The 24279-nt window shown below is 41.9% G+C and overlaps 1 protein-coding gene across 2 annotated transcripts in view; it reads right to left on the bottom strand.

The window, feature by feature from the left end:
* Positions 1–24279, bottom strand: part of FXYD3 (FXYD domain containing ion transport regulator 3) — a 57135-nt gene that overhangs the window by 3947 nt on the left and 28909 nt on the right. The window contains exons 2-5 of one of the 2 annotated variants that reach the window (XM_070763980.1): positions 6729–6789; positions 5139–5171; positions 4870–4893; positions 1730–1804 (exon numbers count right to left, since the gene is read on the bottom strand). In XM_070763980.1, the coding sequence (XP_070620081.1) occupies positions 1730–1804; positions 4870–4893; positions 5139–5171; positions 6729–6771 (175 nt within the window). In that variant the 5' untranslated portion in view covers positions 6772–6789. Of the gene's footprint in view, positions 1–1729; positions 1805–4869; positions 4894–5138; positions 5172–6728; positions 6790–16340; positions 16508–18208; positions 18247–20194; positions 20232–21750; positions 21826–24279 lie in introns of those variants that run through there. The other variant, XM_070763979.1, reaches the window with a different exon arrangement.

Here is a 24279-nt window from a genome sequence, read left to right as displayed (position 1 = left end):
ACTAAAAACAGTTAAAAACCCATTATTATAAAAACCAATCATACATACAGACATACCATGCATAAAATTGTAAAGGCCTAAGGGGAAAGTATATCTCAATTCCCCCATGCCTGGCAGCAGAGGTGGGTTTTAAGCAGCTTACGAAAGGCAAGGAGAGTGGGGGCAATTCTAATCTCTGGGGGGAGTTGGTTCCAGAGGGCTGGGGTCGCCACAGAGAAGGCTCTTCCCCTGGGCCCCGCCAAGCGACATTGTTTGGTTGACGGGACCCAGAGAAGACCCACTCTGTGGGACCTAACTGGTTGCTGGGATTCGTGCAGCAGAAGGCGGTCCCTGAGGTAATCTGGTCCAGTGCCATGGAGCAATACTCTATGGGTTTGGATCAGTGTTTCCCAAACTTGGCAACTTTAAAGGAAATGGACTTCAACTCCCAGAATTCCCCAGCCAGAATTCTGGGAGTTTAAGTCCGCATATCTTAAAAGGGCTAAAGTTGGGAAACACTGAGATGGATAAACCCGGGTTCTATTCCAGGAGACAATGAGGTTTTGCTTAAAACACACTTTGCATATGGAAGATATTGGCCAGATTCCTACCCTATGTTAAACCATAATCCAAATGAAACCAAGTTTATTACAGTCGAAGACTACCAGGACAAATAAAAACACTCAAGGAATACCCAGTTAAAAATTCTAGTATAAACTAATAAGTAACAGATAAAAGCTATATTAAAACCACAATTTGGCATCCAATCAGTCAGTTACACTTGGACTAACTATACTATAGTATCAATCCTTAAAACTGAGTTTCCATGGTTGTTAAAATGCTAAAAGAGTAATAATGTAAAATATCTGCTATGTTTGCTGCATACAATAGCTATGGGGGATTAATTTAGACATCATTGTGTTCCACCAGGGCTGAGCCAAAGCCAAGAGAACTACATAATGGCATGTTGGAGAATGTGACTCCAACTGCAGGAGAGGGGTAGAGGAGAGAGGGAGGGAGAAAAAGGGAGGAGAGATGGAGAAGGAAAGGGAGAGGCAGAGGGGAGAAGGAGGGAGGGAGAGAGAGGGAGAGAGATGGAGGGAGGGAGGAGGGGGAGAGAGGGAGGGAGGAGAGAGAGAGAGAATGAATGAGAGAGGGAGGGAGGAGAGAGAGAGTGAATGAGTGAGAGAGGGAGGAGAGAAATGGAGGAGGGAGAGAGAGAGAGAGAGAATGTAAAAAGAAAAATGAATGGGGAGAGGAAAGGGAAAACCAAACACTTACAATAATTAATAATAATAATAATTTATTAGATTTGTATGCCGCCCCTCTCTGAAGACTCATTTCATTAGGAAGGAATGAAAGAGAGGGAGGACTTAAATGCTTCCTCTCAAAGCTCACCATGAAATACATTGACACTTCAACTGAGAAAGGACATTTGTTTAATAACTTTTTAATGGGGTTTTAGTTTTAGATAATGTTTGACTTCTTTTTATCGCTTTGTATCTATTTACATTGTGTTTTTATCATTGTTGTAAGCCACCATGAGCCCTTCGGGATTGGGCAGCCTAGAAGTCGAAGTCCAATAAATAAATTTATTTAGCCCAGGGAAGAATCGGATCGTAAACATACATTCATAAAACAAGGCAACCCCCCCTTTCTTATGGAGAGCCAGACCTTAAGGAATCCACACAGACATCATTCCCCCTCCCCGCCGGAATTGTTCTCCTTCCCCCTTGTTATTTCCACTTACTAAAGAGGACAATAATTCCCAGAAAAGACAGAACGCCGGCAACGACCAAACCGCCAAAACGGAGCGACTCCCAATCTAGAAGAGAAAGGAGGCCATTGAGAGTTGTTTAGATTAGCAGCAAAGTCTGTTTTGCTCATTTCAATACTGCCCACTTCACAAGACAAAAAATGGGCGGAGGGCAGCTTTCTCCTGGGCTGAAGAATTCCAGTTGGCTAAGAAAAAGAATGTGTTTAGGGACAGTTTTTGTGGAAAGGGGGGAAAAATAACATTCTTTTTAAAAATATATATACTGTATATCAGTGTTCCCTCTAATTTTTTTGGGGGGTGGGCGGAAAAGTATATTGTCTGAGCGGCAGTCCCTTCGGGACTGGGCGGCACAGAATTAAATAATCAAATAATTAAATAATTAAATAATTAAATAATTAAATAGTTAAATAGTTAAATAGTTAAATAGTTAAATAGTTAAATAGTTAAATAGTTAAATAGTTAAATAGTTAAATAGTTAAATAATTAAATTAAATTAAATTAAATTAAATTAAATTAAATTAAATTAAATTAAATTAAATTAAATTAAATTAAATTAAATTAAATTAAATTAAATTAAATTAAATTAAATTAAATTAAATTAAATTAAATTAAATTAAATTAATAAAACAAATAAAAAACCCACCCTGTTTTGCCTCAGAGAATTTCAAAATAAAATACTGTACTGTGTGTCTATAACGGTGAGCTCACAATAGGGCAACTCTATCAATATCAAAATGCCACTTAAATAGTTGAGCTAGTTTCAAACTAGATTTTGATTTTCTTTCTCTCTTCCTTACTCCCATTCTTTTTCTTTCTCTTTTCCTTCCTCTCTTTTTTCTATCTGTTTCTCTCTCTTCCTCTCTTCCTCTCTCTCTCCTTCCCTCCCACTCTTTCCCTCTCGGCTTCTGGGCAGGTTTGGAAAACTCTGAGTTGATTATGATTTTTAAGTGAGCGATTGCTCACTGCTCAGCTTAGAGGGAACTATGATATATATATTTTATTGGTTTTTGCACATAGATAACACGGTACAAACAACATACAACAGTGCTCTGTGCATGTGTCCCATCACCCGACTAAACATACATTCCCCACCACCAGTTGGTGGGGTTCAATTGTTTAAGAGTATATATTCTGTTATTTCCTCAGCTCTGATTTGCATTTATTTACAATTCAAAGAGTGATTTGAGTTTATTTTTCACCTTTTCGTCGCAAATTTTACTTAACATATAATCTTTCACCTTGTCCCATCGTTCCATCAGTTTATCCAGTTTGTTTTCATTAAAGTTATTTAATCTTATTTCCATAATTTCAAAGTGAATGTGATCCACCATGTACCAGTACCAATTCTGTAATGTCCATTTTTTAGCCTCTTTCCAACCCAATACCACTACTGCTTGAGCGCTTTCCAGTGCTGCAGTTTTTATTTCTTTAAAATCTCTCAGTTCTCTTGGTTTAACTAATACCGCTATTTGTTGTGGTTCCGTCTGAGGCCCCTCAGGGAACGGCTGATCTTCTGTCGGTTTCCAGCTCAGAGGGAGAGGATGAGGAACAGGAGGTGCAGGCAGACGAGGAGGAGGAATCCCAGGCTGAGGAAGAGGGAGGACAGCCAGAGTCCCCCCAGAGGGAGCTCTCCCCAGCAAGCAGCCTGGATTCCTTAGAGGAAAATGCACAAGCCATAATTGATCTGCGACAGAGAAGAGCTACACAGCGAAGGGACCAATTGGCTGGGTACTTTCAGCATTAAAGAGGCAACAGCTGGGTTTGGGTGTGGTGCTCTTTGGAAAGGCTAAAAGGCAGACCCACCCTTCCTGGCTTGTGGAGTTTTATCTTTGAGAGTCTTGGGACCTGGCTGTGAACTTTGGCGTCTTGGAATCCTGGTTTGTGCCTTTGACTACTGAAACCTTGGGGTGGGTGTGCCAGCAAGAAGCTTGCTGTATTGTCTGGACATCAGGACTCTGCTGTAAAGTATTATAGCCTGTCTGTTGGGAAGAACAGGTTTTCCTCTGTGTTTATTTTTTCCAGCTATAAAGTACTTTTGCTTTTACCAGAGTGTCTGGCTGTTTTTTCCAGTTGGTGTTGAGGTCTGGGGGAAACCAGACAGAACACTATTTCTTTTGTAATTATCCACTTAATGTTTAACATCTTGCTTATTTCATTCTGCACTTCCTTCCAGAATTTCTGAACTTCAGCACACTCCCAGAACATATGCACGAAAACTCCTTTCTTTTGACACCCATGCCAACACTTACCTTTCCCTTTCCTCTGGAAGTGTGCAAGTTGTGATGGTGTATAATACCATTTATGTAAGATTTTCCTTCTCATCTCTCTAACCCTTGTATTCTTTATTTTTTGTATGTTTTCTACTATATCTTTCATCTCTCTTTCGTCAATTTGTAATTCATTTTGCCAACATCTTGTCAGGCCTTTTTATCACTCCCTCTTCCACTTGCAATAACATTCTGTATACAGTGTTCCCTCACTTTTCGCGGGGGATGAGTTCCGAGACCGCCCGCGAAAGTCGAATTTCCGCGAAGTAGAGATGCGGAAGTAAATACACTATTTTTGGCTATGAACAGTATCACAAACCTTCCCTTAACACTTTAAACCCCTAAATTGCAATTTTCCATTCCCTTAGCAACCATTTAGATTATTACTCACCATGTTTATTTATTAAAGTTTATTAAAAAAAATTTATTAAAAGCAGACGGAAGTTTGGCGATGACATGTGACGTCATCGGGTGGGAAAAACCATAGTATAGGGGGAAAACTCGCGAAGTATTTTTTAATTAATATTTTTGAAAAACCGTGGTATAGACTTCGCGAAGTTCGAACCCGCGAAAATCGAGGGAACACTGTATATTACTTGCCTGTGCTTTTGCATCATTACTCTTTTCTTTTAATATTTTCTCTAAACAGTTTTCTTCTCTCAAAAATGTTTCCTTATCCTCACTTTTATTAAAAAAAACATTCTTGAAGGAGATGCACACCAGTGTGTGAATGGGGGAAACAGTCTATTATAGGGTACAATCATTCCCCGTATTTTTCCTCCTTTTTATAAGCTCTATATCCAAACACATGCTATTAAAACACTGCAGAGAATGAGATATACTTACCATAATAAAAGGGGCTGTCTTTATCTGGATAAAGGAAAAGAAAGATGGTTAACATTCTCTTTGTCTGGGATCTGCAACTCTAGTTAGTCAAGGAGCAAAGGATTGCTACGTATAACAGAATAGAATCCATTATTGGCCAAGTGTGATTGGATACAGAAGGCATTTGTCTCCAGTGCAGCAAAAACTGCTATTGCTATGTTCAGTAAATTTTGAAGAGGTCTTCCCTGTTTATAGGAAGCCAGGAGATATCAGCTTATGAAGTTACTCACCTGTGGGGTCATTTGCCTTCAGTAGAGGGAACCCTGCAAAAAAAAAAAATTATTATGAAATGATTAGAAAAATACAGCCCTTAATTTCTCCCTCCCAATTCTAAAGATGCTATTGAGAAGAGAACCTGTCATGCGAATGTAATAGAGAAGAGACAATCCCATTCTCTACATCTCTTCTGCGCTACATTATTCATTGGGGAGGCAATGGCACTCATTGGCTCATAACACACTCAGTCCAAACCAGTGGTTTAATGACATGCAGCCCTAATTCGAACACAGTGCCCAATTTTCCCAGGACTCCAACTTCCTCAAGCCCTGTCCCAAAGGATCAATCTCATTTATTCATTCATTCATTCATTCATTCATTCATTCATTTATTTATTTATTTATTAGATTTGTATGCCGCCCCTTTCCGTAGACTCGGGGCGGCTCACAACACAATAAAAACAGTTTATAACAAATCTAATAATTTACAATTTAAAATATTAAAAAAACCCATTATTAAACAGACATACACACAAGCATACCATACATAAATTGTATAGGCCCGGGGGAGATATCTCATTTCCCCCATGCCTGACGGCAAAGGTGGGTTTTAAGGAGTTTGCAAAAGGCGAGGAGGGTAGGGGCAGTTCTAATCTCTGGGGGGAGCTGGTTCCAGAGAGTCAGGGAAGGCTCTTCCCCTGGGGCCTGCCAACCGACATTGTTTAGTTGACGGGACCCAGAGAAGGCCCACTCTGTGGGACCTAATCGGTCGCTGGGATTCGTGCGGCAGAAGGCAGTCTCGGAGATATTCTGGTCCGATGCCATGAAGGGCTTTAAAGGTCATAACCAACACTTTGAATTGTGACCAGAAATTGATCGGCAACCAATGCAGACTGCGGAGTGTTGGTGTAACATGGGCATACCTAGGGAAGCCCATGACTGCTCTCGCAGCTGCATTCTGCACGAAGGACTATGCTTGTGTTCTCATGATTAGCTAAGCCACGTGAGATAAGCCTTGTAAATTTCTGGAAATGGGTGGTTTTCAAATCCAGTTTCTACAAATCTACCATGATTGTTGGATCTTGTCTGGGTAAAAGCTCTGCCTCAGAGGAGGTGGGGGTATGGGGGTACTTGATTCCTCTTTCCAATGGCAAGTATATTACTTATAATTAGGAAAGCTGTTGGTGAAATTGTTCCTTGCTTTCTGCAACCAGAGCTGTGAGACCACCAACCATTGGGAGAAAAAGAATTAGGGATAAAAGTTGGACATTAGCCTGCCCCAAGGCTAAGCACGTTATCTCTGTGACCACAACTTTTATTAAAAAAAGATCAGAAGGACTGGCAGAACCTGGAGGCGGAATTAAAAAGGAATCTGCCTGGAATCCTTACATAGCCACAAGCAAACTAAGTCCCACCCCACATAAATTCCTCTGGATCTTATCTAATTCCAAGCAAGTGCGAATCCTTAGTTGGGAACTCCTGTGCATAGCAATAAATCAGTTTAATTGGGTGGACCTGACATTTTGCATCTGAGAGATTCCCAAGAATATTCTAAATCTCCCCTAGAGAAGACCAAAGGTGAAGAAGAATAGCAAGAACATTTACCAATCAACAGACAAAGGAGGATATTCATGGTGGTGGATTTCATCTTGGTATAGAATGAGATCTAGGGGAGAACAAAAGAAAAAAAACAATAGCCAATTTAGATTTTCTATTAGCCAGTTCCAGGTTCTTAGCTAATCTAATTAAATAAGACTATATCTTTTTCTGTCTGTCTGTCTGTCTGTCTGTCTGTCTGTCTGTCTGTCTGTCTGTCTGTCTGTCTGTCTGTCTAGAATGGAATGGAATGGAATGGAATGGAATGGAATGGAATGGAATGGAATGGAATGGAATGGAATGGAATAGAATAGAATGGAATTTTATTGGCCAAGTGTGATTGGACACACAAGGAATTTGTCTTGGTGCAGATGCTCTCAACGTACATAAAATAAAATATACATTTGTCAAGAATCATGTGGTACAACACTTAATGATTGTCATAGGGGTCAAATAAGCAACGAAGAAGCAATATTAATAAAAATCTTAGGATATAAGCAACAAGTTACAGCCATACAGTCAACATGGGAGGAAAAGGATGATAGGAATGAAGAGAAAAACTAGTAGAATAGAAGTGCAGATTTAGTAGAAAGTCTGACAGTGTTGAGGGAATTATTTGTTTAGCAGAGTGATGGCATTCGGAAAAAACTGTTCTTGTGTCTAGTTGTCTTGGTGTGCAGTGCTCTGTAGCAACATTTTGAGGGTAGGAGTTGAAACAATTTGTGTCCAGGATGTCAGGGGTCAGTAAATATTTTCCCCATCCTCTTTTTGACTCGTGCAGTATACAGGTCCTCAATGGAAGGCAGGTTGGCAGCAATTGTTTTTTCTTTCTTTCTTTCTTTCTTTCTTTCTTTCTTTCTTTCTATCTATCTCTCATCTATCTATCAATTTATCAATCTATCGATCTATCTATTCTACATTATTGTTCATTGCTAATACATTTAAATAAATGGAAAATTGTGACCCAGGGTCTAAAGATTTTCCCTAGTTATATCTCCTGAATTCCTTCTGCTCTACCTGATTCTGTTGTTACATCTTCAAACCCTCACAGCTTCAACTTTAAACTGCCCACCGTTGACCTCACCCCATTCCTATGAGATCCAAAAAGAGGGTGTGCATATGTTCACCAGTGTGCCAACCATCCCTGTCCTACTATCCCCATTTATCTGTATTCCTTTCCTTTCTTTATGTCCATGTTCACATTTATACCTGCTATCGTGTACATGTTTGACAAACAAACAAATTTCCATTTTGATCCACCTTGGACCCAGGTCTGGGCAATGAATGATGTTCAAAATTGGCCATAACACAACCTTAATTGTGCCACATTTCAAAGTGGCAAATACCGAAAGTATACTATTTCTTTTGGTCTGTCTGATCTTCTGATGCTACTGTTTTGGGAGGAGGGAAACATCTTCTCCTTCTCCATTTTATTCTCAGGCTTTAGGCTGTGCAGAATTCTGACAGAGGCCAATTGTGCAGAATTGTGATGGAGGCCAATTGTGAGGGAAACCAGAATTATGAGAGAGGCCAAATGGGCAGGTTTCATGCTTGCACTCCAGGTACCCAACACCATAAACAAGACACTTACCCAGAATCAGGGTGGTGAGATTTTTGATCTTGCATCTAGAACTGGAATATAACTGCCAATATCCCTCATTCTAAGAGAATGCTGATGGTTGGGTTATCATCCACTACAATGGAATGGTCACTTTATTCTTGCACAGACCATCTTATCTAAACTGATGCCTCCATGAGATTACATCTTCCTTGTTGCCAAGCTGGTTTGGCAAACTGCCACAATAATAAAGAAGAATGGGAATTGAAGTCCAGCACGTTTAAAAAATATTAAATCGCTTCTTAGTCAGACATTGCAAAATAGTCTTTTATAGCTATCTGGGTTCACGTAAGAGTTTCCAAAAAAGACTCAGCTGCTAGTTTTAAATTCTGTTTTAAAATTGAGAAAATGCAAATTGAAGAAGCTGACAATAATTAGCCCCCCGATGTAAAGTTATAACTAAAAGAAAACATTTAAAAAATAAGTACAGCAGCTTAAAATTCAACCAAAATTCTACTTATTAAATGTATGTATTAAACTTATATGCTGCCCATCTCTGTTGCTTAGCCAAAAGCACTTTTGAATGCACAATGCACAACTTAATACAGAAGAACAGTTTCTGACAGTGCATTCAGCCATATCATGATTTAATATTACACCATTAAGCCATCAAGAATACATTTAGCTATAAACCACTGTTTACAATTTACAATGGGTTGGATTCAACACCATATACTGTACTGGCTTAGGTTCATGCTGTGAATCTCACCTGAAGTGCTTCCAGATTGTCCTTTCTTAATACAGTGATCCCCCGAGTTTCGCGATCTCGATCTTTGCGAAAGGCTATATCGCGATTTTTCCACCCGATGACGTCACTCCCTTCCTTTCTCATCTTTCTTTCTCTCTCTCTTTCTCTATCTTGCTTCTTCCTCTCTCACACTCTCTTCCTCCCTCTCTCATCTCTTTCTTCCCTTCTCTCTCTTTCTCTATCTCTCCCCCTCTTGCTCTCGAGTGGCTAGCGAGCAGCCGGGCGGGCGGGTGAACGGGCAAGCGGCAAGCGAGCGGCTGGGTGGGCGGGTGACGGGCAAGCGGCAAGCGAGCAGCCGGGCGGGCGGCCGAATGGGCAAGTGGCAAGCGGCAAGCGAGCGGCTGGGTGGGCGGGTGACGGGCAAGCGGCAAGCGAGCAGCCGGGCGGGCGGCCGAACGGGCAAGCGGCAAGCGATCTTGGGGTTTCCCCTTTGCCTGGGCGGCGGGAAGACCCAGGGAAGGTTCCTTCGGCCGCCCAACAGCTGATCTGCTCCGCAGCGCGGCAGCAGCGAGGAGCCGAAGATGGGGTTTCCCCGTTGCAACGGGGAAACCCCATCTTCGGCTCCTCGCTGCTGCCGCGCTGCGGAGCAGATCAGCTGTTGGGCGGCCCTGGGTCTTCCCCGCCGCCCACACGCAAACTCCACCATCTGCGCATGTGTGGCCATGGAAAAAGGGGCGCGCATGCGCAGATGGTGTTTTTACTTCCGCACCACTACATCCCGAAAAATCGATTATTGCGAGGGGTCTTGGAACGGAACCCTCGCGATAATCGGGGGATCACTGTAATGATCTAAGCATAGCCCATACGATTATATACTACAATGCCCTCCCTGTCAAGGACTACTTCAGCTTCAACCACAACAACACACAACAGATTCAAACTTAATATTAACCGCTCCAAACGTGACTGCAACAAATACGACTTTAGTAATCGAGCATGGAATTCTTTACCAGACTCTGTACCCCCAAAATTTTACCCTTAGACTATCCACGGTCAACCTCTCCAGATTCCTAAGAGGTCAGTAAGGGGCATGCATAAGTGCACCAGTGTGCCTTACGTCCCTTGTCCTAATGTCTCTCTTATGTTTATGTTTATGAATCCTATTATTCCCAATGATTATTTCTTCCACATTATTCATAATGTCTTATCTTCCATTCTCCTATTACTGTATTTTACTATGACTATATCCTCTGAACCTTACATTATGTATTTGACTAAATAAATAATATCAAAATTCATTGCTAATTACTTTTTTTCCTGCCCTTAAATAAATGTATTGTGTTGAGGTCACAGGTAAGAATCCTCGGAGAGTTGCAGAGGAAATACAATATTTTTTGAACTCCTCTAAAAATCACATAGCAATCTGGATATTTTTCATGAACACAAAACCCTTATCGAGAAATAGCCTTGAAAATGAATTTTGATGAAATAGATGCCACTGTTGTGACAATCTCAAATGCAGAGCGGATGATCGGAAGGTTTTAGAAGATAAATATGGGAGAAACCATCCAAGAAGGACTAAAAGAGAATCAGCCACAATACATGCCTGCTTTATATGCCTGCAACAAAGTAGAATCCATAACTGCCTAACAAAGGTAGCACAAAGGCAGGAGTATTCCAAACAGAATGGATGCTTTATCAGTGTTCTAATCCTTCAAAGACCAAATGTTAACAGTCCAATGAACAGAAGCTATTTTTGAACGATGAATTGTTTTGGAACAAAACCCCATTTTGATTACTCCAGATCTGTGGTCTTCTATTTCCAGAATTCTCCAGAATGACCATGTCATGGGGAATTCTGGGAACTCATCTGATATTATTTGACTGAAAATATTATTTGACTGCTAGAGGTATAACAAGCAGGAAGAGGGAGATGGTGATTCCGCTATATAGAATGCTGGTGAGACCACATTTGGAATACTGTGTTCAGTTCTGGAGACCTCACCTACAAAAAGATATTGACAAAATTGAACGGGTCCAAAGATGGGTTACAAGAATGGTGGAAGGTCTTAAGCATAAAACCTATCAGGAAAGACTTCATGAACTCAATCTGTATAGTCTGGAGGACAGAAGGAAAAGGGGGGACATGATCAAAACATTTAAATATGTCAAAGGTTTAAATAAGGTTCAGAAGGGAAGTGTTTTTAATAGGAAAGTGAACACAAGAACAAGGGGACACAATCTGAAGTTAGTTGGGGGAAAGATCAAAAGCAACATGAGAAAATATTATTTCACTGAAAGAGTAGTAAATCCTTGGAACAAAATTTCAGCAGACGTGGTTGGTAAATCCACAGTAACTGAATTTAAACATGCCTGGGATAAACATAGATCCATCCTAAGATAAAATACAAAAAATAGTATAAGGGCAGACTAGATGGATCATGAGGTCTTTTTCTGCCGTCAGTCTTCTATGTTTCTATGAAAATATTATTTGACTGAAAATATTATTTGACTGAAAGAGCAGTAGATGCTTGGAACAAACTTCCAGCAGACCTGTTTGGTAAATCCACAGTAATTGAATTTAAACATGCCTGGAATAAACATAGATCCATCCTAAGATAAAATACAGGAAATAATATAAGGGAAGACTAGATGCCATCAGTCTTCTATGTTTCTATGATACATCAGCTAGGCTTTTGAAGTTTATCACATAATCTAATAATTCCTAACCTAACAACTGCAGTAATTGGTAGTGCAGTCGTTAAATAGCAGTACTGCAAGCTACTTCTGCTGATCACCGACTGCTAGCAGTTTGACAGATCGAATCTCAGTAGGCTCAAGGTTGACTCAGCCTTCCATCCTTCCAAGGTCGGTAAAATGAGGACCCAGATTGTTGGGGGCCATATGCAGACTCTCTGTAAACCGCTTAGAGAGAGCTGTAAAGCACTGTGGAGGGATATATAAGTCTAAATGCTATTGTTATAATTCACTTAACAATTTAGCAACAAAAGTAGTAAAACAGGACAAAGCTCACTTAACAAATGTCTTATTTAGCAGCATAAATTCTGGGCTCAATTGCGGTCGTAGGTCAAGGAACACCTGTATTAGAATCAGCATTGAAAACTGGATAGTAGCTTCATGCAAGATTTGGGCAGGAGAGCCAAGATGCAAAGAATGTTGGGATGCAAAGAAACACCGAGAAGAAGAAGAAGAAAGAAACTAGGAAGATAACAGAAAGAGGAAATATTTGATCTGACCAGGACTTACATTATTTAAAATTACAAGTTGCAAAGGATCAACCAAAGTTAAATCCTAGAAAAGAAAGAAGAGCATGTAGGAATTGTTGAGAATCAATAAAGGCGAATGTGTGACAAAATCCAATTAAATAAAATGCCAAATGAAATTATTATTATTATTATTATTATTATTATTATTATTATTATTATTTATTAGATTTGTATGCCGCCCCCCTCCATAGACTCGGTGAGAAGCAGCTTCCTTGTGGTGGATTATTTTTTTTCTTTCTCAAATATAACAGAAAGAAAATGGTAGGGAAAGCAAGTAGGATGCTTGGCTGCATAGCTAGAGGTATAACAAGCAGGAAGAGGGAGATTATGATCCCGCTATATAGAATGCTGGTGAGACCCCATTTGGAATACTGTGTTCAGTTCTGGAGACCTCACCTACAAAAAGATATGGATAAAATTGAACGGGTCCAAAGACGGGCTACAAGAATAGTGGAAGGTCTTAAGCATAAAACGTATCAGGAAAGACTTAATGAACTCAATCTGTATAGTCTGGAGGACAGAAGGAAAAGGGGGGACATGATCGAAACATTTAAATATATTAAAGGGTTAAATAAGGTCCAGGAGGGAAGTGTTTTTAATAGGAAAGTGAACACAAGGACAAGGGGACACAATCTGAAGTTAGTTGAGGGAAAGATCAAAAGCAACATGAGAAAATATTATTTTACTGAAAGAGTAGTAGATCCTTGGAGCAAACTTCCAGCAGACGTGGTAGATAAATCCACAGTAACTGAATTTAAACATGCCTGGGATAAACATATATCCATCCTAAGATAAAATACAGAAAATAGTATAAGGGCAGACTAGATGGACCATGAGGTCTTTTTCTGCCGTCAGACTTCTATGTTTCTATGTTTCTATGTAAAAGAAAAAGACATACACAAAACATATACATACAACATTTGGGAAACGAATTTCCCCACTTTTTTTTTTTTAATGTTCAATCAGAGAATTTTGCTTCTTTTACATCTTTAATTCAGATGCCAGGATAGCATATGCCCAACAATGGAAAATAGATAAAGCACCAGAAGAAAATATAGTAATTAAAAAAATATTGGACTCTGCGGAAATGGACAGATTATCCAAAAAATTAGAGGGAAAGGAAGATTCAGATTTTTATAAAATGTGGGCAAAATTCTATGACTGGTTAAAGGAAAGAACAGCGAAGAATTAAATAAAAGAAAAAAAATTAAATAAAAATTCAAGCAAAGCAACACGTCAAATAAAAGAATTAAAGATGTAGTGGATTCTTTTTGCTACTGCTAAGCAAAGTAGGTTGCATAAGAACCCAAGAGTGTAATCTACGCCCTGCAGTTAAAGAAGCAGTTACAACATGTTGAAAGGTAATAGAGTTTATCAGTGTAGGAAGCCGGGTGGCCAGTTGGTGCCGGAGAAAATTTCTTGGCCATTAAATCTCAAGAGCAATTCTGGGTCAAAAGCTGGAGGTAAACCCTGAGAAAACAGGAGACCAAGACAACTCCTTTTGGCTGAGACAGGCTATCAAATCTGTGTTTCAAAAATCCTGATGCCTGCTAAATGCCAACAAAGCTAGGAGATTTATGCACCTCTCTGCTTACATACCAGGTACTCTGCTTGTGGCCTGCCAGCAGCCTGTGCAGCTTGTAGAGGATCCCTCTCGAGAAAAGGCCGCTGTGGCGATGCACCAGTGGCCTGTGAAGCTGGCACCCAAGTCGGACAATGAGGAGGCTAGAGAAGACTCGGCACCAGAGGCAGAGGATCACTCAGGGCCTTAGGAACCTCCAGCACCTCACATAAGTGATGAGGAAGATGAGGAGGAGCGTCTTCTTAATGTAGAGCTGCCAAAAGGCAGGAATGTTTCCTCAGGAGGAGGTCTCCTCAGAAGTAAGGCTTGGGGCTAATTGGCCACTCCCCTAGCCTACTTAAGAGATGAGCAGGTCAGCAAAAACTCTGGAGGGAACAACGTTTGTTCATCCAGGTGCCTTCGAGGCCTGAAAAACGTCTGATCGTCTTATCTGTTCGGGCCTTCTTCTGGTGGACTGCTTCTAGGCATTTGGCCAACCCTCATAAACTTCTTGAGATATCCAGGGCTAATTGCTTGGACTTAAATTTATGACTTTATGGACTTCTGCTAATTAACAGCTGGTTTTTCAAGAAAAGGCTGCTTTACCTTGCGCTACTAATCAAGTTTATTAGTGGTCGTTCATTGAGTAGACATAGTTTTGAACAAACTGTGGGTGAGCTACGTTTTTTTCTGGTTCATAGCTGGGGCAGAACCAGTGATGGGCTACCAAAATTTTTACTACCACACTGGGAGTGTGGCTTATCCATTTTGTTTCAACATCTTTCAGTGCAAATTGGGTGCTCTGGGGTGGAGCGCCATTTTTGCTACACCACTGCGTTTCCCCTGTCTGGGTAGCAACGCACCCCTGATTATCTACTGTTGGGGTTAGCTCTGGCCCAGCTCCTGCCCCAAGGACTGTGGATGTGGGGGAGACATCCACATGCCGCAGGCCTGTTTTGCTCCCGGTGGAATCTGCTGATGAAGGCTCCTCTGACCAAGAAGACATGAGTGACAGGGAGGAGGAGAGTGGGGCAGAAAGCTCAGAAGGAGATCAATTGTCTAGCTCCTCCTTGGATTCAGAACAAGAGTTAATGATACAGCCATGCATGCGGAGAGTGATGCATAGGCAGCAACAACTGAGAGATTATTATCAAAGAAAATGAGGCCACCTGTGGTTGGGTGGGGCTGTGATAATTAATGAGGCTGCTATAAATAGCAGCCTGTGGGTTTGGCCATTGTGGAGGATTATCTGATCGTTGTGTTTTGTGCCTGCCTTGCTGACTTCGACCTTTGTGTGCTGATTTCCCCCCGCTTTGAAACTAAACCAGAGCAAAGTGTGTTTCACTTTGTGAAAGAAGAAGGACTGTGAATTGCCTCACAGCTGCAAGCTAAGTATCTCAGAACTGATAAGGGACATGTACAAATTACCAGTTTGCTTGGAGACAAGTGCTCTTTGCTATAGAAAAAGAGTGCTTCGTTTATTTGGATTTTCGGTATAAAGAACATTGTTTTGAATTTTCAAACGTGTGTGTGTCTGAAATTTGTATCTGTGAATTTTCGGGAGAATTCTACCAGAGAGTTCGACAGAACAATCTACTATATAAAAGTGTATGTACACACATGCACACACATGCACATACAGTTCTTCTAAAATTATACACATTCAACCTCATTTACTGTGATAGGAAAAACAGACCAGGAGCCCAGAAGGGGAAAGGGGGGGGGGAATCAAAATTTTGCTACCGGTACTGTGTACTTGACCAAAATTTTGCTACCGGTACTGCGTACCTGACTGTACCTGTAGGAGCCCATCACTGGGCAGAATGGCTGCTTTTCTACACCCCAGATCTGTAGAGTTTCCTCCAAATGCAAAAACACGCTTCTTAGAAACAATGGGGGGAAATCAGTAGTGGTTTGCAGCCGGGTACAGTCAGGTGCGAGTCCCGTTTGGAAAAATAGAGCTGCGTGCAAAGCTCTAGCTGACCGGCCAGCCGGCAGGTACAGGCATTGCCCAGTTCCACAGGGCATGCATGCGTGCCTCCTGCCAGCCAGCTGGTATTTGGGTCTCTGCTGTGGATGCGCAGGGGGCAGGGCGAGTGCAGGGGGTACAGCGTGACACACCCACCCCGCTGCCCATTTTGACTGCAGGGAGGCCTACTAGGCCAAAAACCTGACATGGGGAAGAGTGGCTCTCCTGCAGCCCGTTTTCACTCACAGGAGGCTGCAGGATGGCCTAGTAAGGCCCAAAACAGTCCCAGGAGGGGTCATGCTGAATTAGTTTGAATGATTAGTATGTATGCAATTGAATTGTCTTCAGTTTTAATTACGATTTTAGAAATTAGCTTTTTCCTGGACTTCTTTTTTATTGTTGCTGCTATTTGTAATTTTTATATTGCTGTAAACCGCCCTGAGTCCTTTGGGATTGGGTGGCATAGAAGTCAAATTAAATAGATAGATAGATAGACAATTTCTTTATTAACCCAGTAGTGAGATTTTATTTCATCAAACAAATGCAAGAAGAAAAGGCAACAAAACAAGTTGGTGGCTGATTGGTCAGGCGGAGAGCCATTTCACCGAGAACAGTCAATGCTGGTGGTACCACGAGAAAGAGTTCCGTTCAGCACTCGCTGGCTCCTAGAAGACGTGGGTGAGAAAACCAAATAACAAGGCACATTTTAGGTAAGAGTAATGATGTCGTTTTCCCCTCTACCCAGTGGTAGGCTGCTACCGGTTTGCCCCGGTTTGGGCGAACTGGTAGCGGCGGCTGCAGGAGGCTCCGCCCACCTGTGCAGACATCATCAAGGATGATTTGAGCATGTGCACACACACACATCTCTGAACCGGTAGCAAAGGTAAGTGACACCCATTACTGCCCTCAACCCACATAAAAATTTGATTTGGGTTTCTAAGTCTGTCTAAAAATCAACAAATCTGAGTTCAATCCTGCTGTTATACTTACACAATTACTAAAAAATCTAATCATATGTTAATCTTAACTCTTACATCTTTTACTATTTTCATTTCCTATATTTACTGCTTAATAAAAAAAGATAAGTCGTTAAACTCAAGGTCTGCTATTGATGCTGACAACTCCCACTTCCTCCTTCTTATCCAATCCCTACCCCTCTAAATACTTTTTTTAAAAAAAATTACAACCTCTTACTAACCTAAATATTTTATATACCCAACAAAATTACAGTAAGACTAATTATATTTAAATGTTTTGAATAGACTTATCAAGCAACATAAGGTATAGATAATAAAGATGCTCATTGCAATGTAAACTAAGATTGAAACATGAATAGAACTAATGTAATAATGTGAATCGCTGTATAATAATGTATATATATTAAGGCAGTATTTTCAACCTTTTTTGAGCCCTGGCACATTTTTTACATTTACAAAACCCTGGGGCACATTGAGTGTGTGGGGGCAGCTAAAAAAAGTTTGGACTTTTTTCCCCCCTCTCTCCTCCTCCCTTTCGCTCTATTTCTCTCTCCCTCTTTCTCTCCCTTCTTCTTTTTTCTCTCTCTCTCCATCCCTCTTTCTTTCTCCCTTCCTTCCTCTCTTTTTTGCTCTCTTTCTCCCTCCCTCCCTCTATGTCTTTCTCTCTCCCACCTTCCCTCCCTCCCTCTCTTTCTCTCTCTTTCTTTCTTTCTCTTTTTCTTTCTCTCTCTCTCTTGCTCTCTCGCTTTCTTTCTCTCTCTGTTCTCTTTCTCTTTCTTTCTCTCTCTCTTGCTTTCTCTCGCTTTCTCTCTCTCTTTCTCTCTCTCTCTTTCTCTCTCTCTCTCTCTTGTTTTCTTTTTCTCTCTCTTGCTTTCTCTCTCTCTCTCTTTCTTTCTCTCTTTCTCTCTCTTGCTTTCTTTCTCTCTCTCTCTCTTGCTTTCTTTCTCTCTCTTGTTTTCTTTCTCTCTTTCTTTCTCTCTCTCTTTCTTTCTCTCTCTCTCTCTTTCTTTCTCTCTCTCTCTCTTTCTCTCTCTCTCTCTCTCTTTCTTTCTCTCTCTCTCCTGTCTTTCTCTCTCTTGTTTTCTTTCTCTCTCTGAGCTTCGCGGCACACCTGACCATGTCTCACGGCACATTAGTGTGCCACGGCACACTGGTTGAAAAACACTGTTAAGGAATATAACGGATCTTTGTAATTTTTTGCAATTCTTATTCTCAAACCAATATAATTGTATTTTCCTTTCCCCTCCTGTCCCCTCCTTTTGATTGTGTACTCCCCCTTTACCCCTTTCTCTTTCATTAAATTAATAAATTATATTTTTTTAAAAAAAAATTGATTTGGGAAAGAAAGGGAGGGCAATTCTCTATCCACACAGAGTCCTGTTCTCTTACCTGCAAGGGGTTGTTTCGGTGCTCCAATGGTGTGCTTGCTAAATGGAAGGAGGAGAAAAATTGAGGTTAAGGAAGAAGTTGGAGCCAAGATTTACAGTGTTGCTTTTGTCCAGTAAAGGGTCACTTTTTTTTTTACTACCGCACTGTGGGTGTGGCTTATTTTGTGGGGTGTGGCTTATTTTGTGGGTGTGGCTTGATGGCCATGTGACCAGGTGGGAGTGGCTTGTCAACCATGTGACGGGGTAAGGGTGGCTTGCCGGCCATGTGACAAGGTGGGAGTGGCTTGACAATCATGTGACTGGGAGATGGCTTAAACATCATATGACTGGTTTAAAGGCTTAAAGGTCATATGACTGGTTTAACCCTAACCCTTGACTCATGTCACGGACTAGGGTAATGTTGCTTGGCCTCTCCTCGCCTCGAAGAGATACAATTTTCCTATCTATTTACTATTACTGAATTTATTTATTTATTTAGATTTGTATGCCGCCCCTCTCCAGAGACTCGGAGCGGCTCACAATAAAAACAACAACATGACAAATCCAATGTATTAAAAGACATCTAAAACCCATTACTAAAAACCATGCAGCACAATCATACCATACATAAACAATATAAGCACAGGGGTATCTTAATTTCCCCATGCCTGATGACATAGGTGGGTCTCAATAGCTTATGAAAGGCAAGGAGGGTGGGCGTGGTTCTGATCTCCCGGGGGAGTTGATTCCAGAGGGCCGGGGCCGCCACAGAGAAGGTTCTTCCCCTGGGGTCCGCCAGACGACATTGTTTAGTCGACAGGACCTGGAGAAGGCCAACTCTGTGGGACCTTATCAGTCACTGGGATTCGTGCGGCAGAAGGCGGTTCCAAAGATATTCTGGTCCAATGGACCTCATGGTCCATCTAGTCTGCCCTTATACTATTTCCTGTATTTTATCTTACAATGGATATATGTTTATCCCAGGCATGTTTAAATTCAGTTACTGTGGATTTACCAACCACGTCTGCTGGAAGTTTGTTCCAAGGATCTACTACTCTTTCAGTAAAATAATATTTTCTCATGTTGCCTTTGATCATTCCCCCAACTAACTTCAGATTGTGTCCCCTTGTTCTTGTGTTCACTTTCCTATTAAAAACACTTCCCTCCTGAACCTTATTTAACCCTTTAACATATTTAAATGTTTTGATCATGTCCCCCCTTTTCCTTCTGTCCTCCAGACTATACAGATTGAGTTCATTAAGTCTTTCCTGATACGTTTTATACTTAAGACCTTCCACCATTCTTGTAGCCCGTCTTTGGACCTGTTCAATTTTGTCAATATCTTTTTGTAGGTGAGGTCTCCAGAACTGAACACAGTATTCCAAATGTGGTCTCACCAGCGCTCTATATAAGGGGATCACAATCTCCCTCTTCCTGCTTGTTATACCTCTAGCTATGCAGCCAAGCATCCTACTTGCTTTTCCTACCGCCCGACCACACTGCTCACCCATTTTGAGACTGTCAGAAATCACTACCCCTAAATCCTTTTCTTCTGAGGTTTTTGCTAATACAGAACTGCCAATGCAATACTCAGATTGAGGATTCCTTTTCCCCAAGTGCATTATTTTACATTATATATGCCATATGTCTACATACATATTATACACAGGCACTCAAAAATATACATTATCTACTATATGAAAAGCTCCATTTTTGCTACCTCCACTGCATCCCATCCCCACACACCCCCATGACTCCATTTGTCCCAAATAAGGAGTGTGAAGCCCAAATGTGCTCACTCAGGTGAGCTTAAAACCCTGTGTTTTTCAACCTTGCAACTTTTAAGAAAGTGTGGGCTTCAACTCCCAGAATTCCATGCTGGCCGGGGAATTCTGGGAGTTGAAGTCCAACCCTCTTAAAGTTGCAGGGTTGAAAAACACTGCTTCGACAGGAGTCCACCCCTTCCGTCTTAACGTGTCCCACCGCTGTTTTAGAAAAGATCTCTTACCCGCTTTTATGTTTGGGCTTGCATTTACACTTTCCACCTGGTGGGGGAGGGGAGGATGAGAATGACAACAATTAAAACAAGAAAAGGATGGGGTGAGGGTTAGAGGGGGGAGGGGGGAAGAAAGGAAAGAGGAAAAGAGAGGAACAAAAAACTAAGCACCTACAATAATCATTTCATTAGGAAAGAATGAAAAGGAGAGTTAAACTTAAATAACACATAAAATCTATATTAAAATCACAATTTAGCATGCAATCTGTCAGTTACACATGGGATAACTATACTACAATATCCATCCTTAAAACGGTGAGTTCCACGATTGTTAAAATACTAAAATGCAAAAAGAGTAATAACGTAAAAAGGTTTGTTGAGTACAATAGCTATGGTTGGATTAGTTATGCCATGATTGTGTTCCACCAGGGCTGAGCCAAAGCCAAGAGAACTACATAATGGCATGTTTGAGAATGTGAATTCAACTGCAGGAGGGGTAGAGGAGAGAGGGAGGGAGAAAAAGGAGGAGAGATGGAGAAGAGAGAGGCAAAGGGGAGAGGGAGGGAGGGAGAGAGACGGGGAGAGAGAGAGATGCAGGGAGGGAGGAGGTGGAAAGAGAGAGGGAGGGAGGAGAGAGAGGGAGGGAGAGAGGGAGGGAGGAAGGAGAGAGAGAGTGAATGAGTGAGAGAGGGAGGAGAGAAATGGAGGAGGGGAGACAGGGAGGAAGGAGAGAGTGAATGAGTGAGAGAGGGAGGGAGAGGGAGGGAGGAGAGAGAGAGTGAATGAATGAGAGAGGGAGGGAGGAGAGAGTGAATGAGTGAGAGAGGAAGGGAGGAGATAAAGAGTGAATGAGTGAGAGAGGGAGGAGAGAAATGGAGGAGGGGAGAGAGGGAGGAAGGAGAGAGTGAATGAGTGAGAGTGGGAGAGGGAGGGAGGAGAGAGAGTGTGAATGAAAGAGAGGGAGGGAGGAGAAAGAGAGTGAATGAGTGAGTGAGAGAGCGAGGAGAGAAATGGAGGAGGGGAGAGAGGGAGGATAGAGAGAGTGAATGAGAGGGAGAGGGAGGGAGAGAGAGAGTGAGTGAATGAGAGAGGGAGGGAGGAAGGAGAGAGTGAATGAGTGAGAGAGGGAGAGGGAGGGAGCAGTGGGAGAGAGGGAGGGAGGGAGGAGAGAGAGAGTGAATAAGTGAGAGAGGAAGAGGGAGGAGTAAGAGAGAGGGAGAGGGAGGGAGAGAGAGAGAGAAAGAAATGAAATGAAAAATGAATGGGGAGAGCAAAGAAAAACCAAACACTTCCAACCATCATTTCATTAGGAAGGAATGAAAGAGAGGGAGGACTTGAATGCTTCCTCTCAAGGCTCACCATAAAATACTTTGACACTTCAACTGAGAAAGGATATTTATTTAGCCCAGGGAAGAATCCGATTCTAAACCTACATTAATAAAACAATGCAACCACTGAAAAGTCTTTCTGATGAACCCTAAGGAATCTGCACAGACAGCAATCCCTTCCGCCCTCCACTCCTGGCTCCCAGAATTGTCCTCTTTCCCCTCGTCGTTATTTCCACTTACTCAGGAGGATCGCAATTCCCACAAAGCACAGAACGCCTGCAAAGACCAAACCACCAATTTGAAGCGACCACCAGTCTGGAAGAGAAAGGAGACCATTGAGATGTGTTTAGATTAAGGAGCAACGTCTGTCTTGCTCGTTTCAATAGTGCCCACTTCACAAGAAAAAGTGGGCGGGGGGGAGCTTTGGCCCGGGCTGATAAATTCCAGTTGGCTAAGAAAATAATAATAATAATACTAATAATACTACTACTACTACTAATAATAATAATACTAATAATAATACTAATAATAATATATTGGATTTGTATGCCGCCCCTCTCCGTAGACTCGGGGCGGCTAACAACAATGATAAAAACAACATGTAACAATCCAATAATAAAAAAACCAACTAAAAACCCTTATTATAAAACCAAACATACACACAAACATACCATGCATAACTTGTAATGGCCTAGGGGACCCAGGGGAAGAGCCTTCTCTGTGGCAGCCCCGACCCTCTGGAACCAACTCAGAATTGCCCCCACCCTCCTCGCCTTTCGTAAGCTTTTTAAAGCCCACCTTTGTCGTCAGGCATGGAGGAATTGAGATATTCCCTTCCCCCTAGGCCTATACAATTTATGCATGGTATGCTTGTGTGTATGCTTGGTTTTTTTAAATAAGGGTTTTTAAAATTATTTTAAATATTAGATTTGTTACATGTTAATAATAATAATAATAATAATAATAATAATAATAATAATAATAATAATAATTTATTGGATCTGTATGCCGCCCCTCTCCGTAGACTCGGGGTGGCTAACAACAATGATAAAAACAACATGTAACAATCCAATAATAAAAACAACAACTAAAAGTCCCTATTATAAAACTAAACATGCACACAAACATACCATGCATAACTTGTAATGGCCTAGGGGACCCAGGGGAAGAGCCTTCTCTGTGGCAGCCCCGACCCTCTGGAACCAACTCAGAATTGCCCCCACCCTCCTCGCCTTTCGTAAGCTCCTTAACACCCACCTTTGTCGTCAGGCATGGAGGAATTGAGATATTCCCTTCCCCCTAGGCCTATACAATTTATGCATGGTATGCTTGTGTGTATGTTTGGTTTTTTTAAATAAGGGTTTTTAAAATTATTTTAAATATTAGATTTGTTACATGTTAATAATAATAATAATAATAATAATAATAATAATAATAATAATAATTTATTGGATTTGTATGCCGCCCCTCTCCGTAGACTCGGGGCGGCTAACAACAATGATAAAAACAACATGTAACAATCCAATAATAAAAAAACCAACTAAAAACCCTTATTATAAAACCAAACTTACACACAAACATACCATGCATAACTTGTAATGGCGTAGGGGGAAGGAATATCTCAACTCCCCCATGCCTGGTGGTATAAATGAGTCTTGAGTAGTTTATGAAAGACAGGGACGGTGGGGGCAGTCCTAATCTCCAGGGGGAGTTGGTTCCAGAGGGCCGGGACCGCCACAGAGAAGGCCCGCCAAACGACATTGTTTAGTCGACTGTGTTTGGGGACAATTTTTGTGGAAAGGGGTAAAAAAAAAATGTTCTTGAAGGAGATGCATACAAAATAAGCCACACGAGTGTATGGATGGGGAAAACAGGCTATTATGGGGCACAATCTTTCCCCATATTTTTTCTTTTTTTTATAAGCTCTACATCAGTGATGGCCAAACTTTTTTCCCTCAGATGCCGAAAGAGCATGCGCACAAGCTATCGTGCATGCATGAGTGCCCTCATTCATACTTCAATGCCTGGGGAGGGCGAGAACAGCTTTCCTCACCTGCCCCCCCCAGGGGCCCTCTGCAGGTGGGAAACAGCCTATTTCTCAACTTCTGGTGGGCCCAGTAGGCTCGTGTTTTGCCCTCCCCAGGCTCCAAAGGCTTCCCTGGAGAGCAAAAATGCCCTTCCCCCATCCTCCTGGAGGCTCTCTGGAAGCCAAAAATGCCCTCCCAGAGCCTCTGTGCAAACCAAAAATCAGCTGGACGGCACACACATGCATGTTGGAGCTGAGCTAGGGAAATGGCTCATGTGCCAGCAGATATGGCTCTGGGTGCCACCTGTGACACCCGTGCCATAGGTTCGCCATCACTGCCCTATGTGCAGGTGGAGCCATATCTGATGGTATCCTAGATCAGTTCCAGTGTGTACAGGTGCACCAGCCAACTGATTTTTGGCTCACACGGAGCCTCTGGGAGGGTTTTTCAGCCTCCGGAGGGCCTCCAGAAGGGTAGGGGACATTTTTGCCCTCCCCAGACTCCAGGAAAGCCTCTGGAGCCTGAGGAGGGTGAAATCTGGGCCTACTGGGCCCACCAAAAGTTTGGGGAATGGGCTGTTTCCAGCCTCCAAGTGGCCTATGGGGGGGCATGGGAGGCCATTTTTGCCCTTCCCAGTTATTGAATTATGGGTGTAGGCATTGCACATGAACGATAGCATGCGCACACACACTTTCCGCACCCGGGGGGGGGGGAGCTTCGCCATCACTGCCCTACATCCACA

Source organism: Erythrolamprus reginae, chromosome 11, assembly GCF_031021105.1.
Source record: "Erythrolamprus reginae isolate rEryReg1 chromosome 11, rEryReg1.hap1, whole genome shotgun sequence".
NCBI lineage: Eukaryota > Metazoa > Chordata > Lepidosauria > Squamata > Dipsadidae > Erythrolamprus > Erythrolamprus reginae.
The sequence above is the reverse complement of the archived record's forward strand: the minus strand, read 5'-3'. Positions and strand labels throughout refer to the sequence as shown.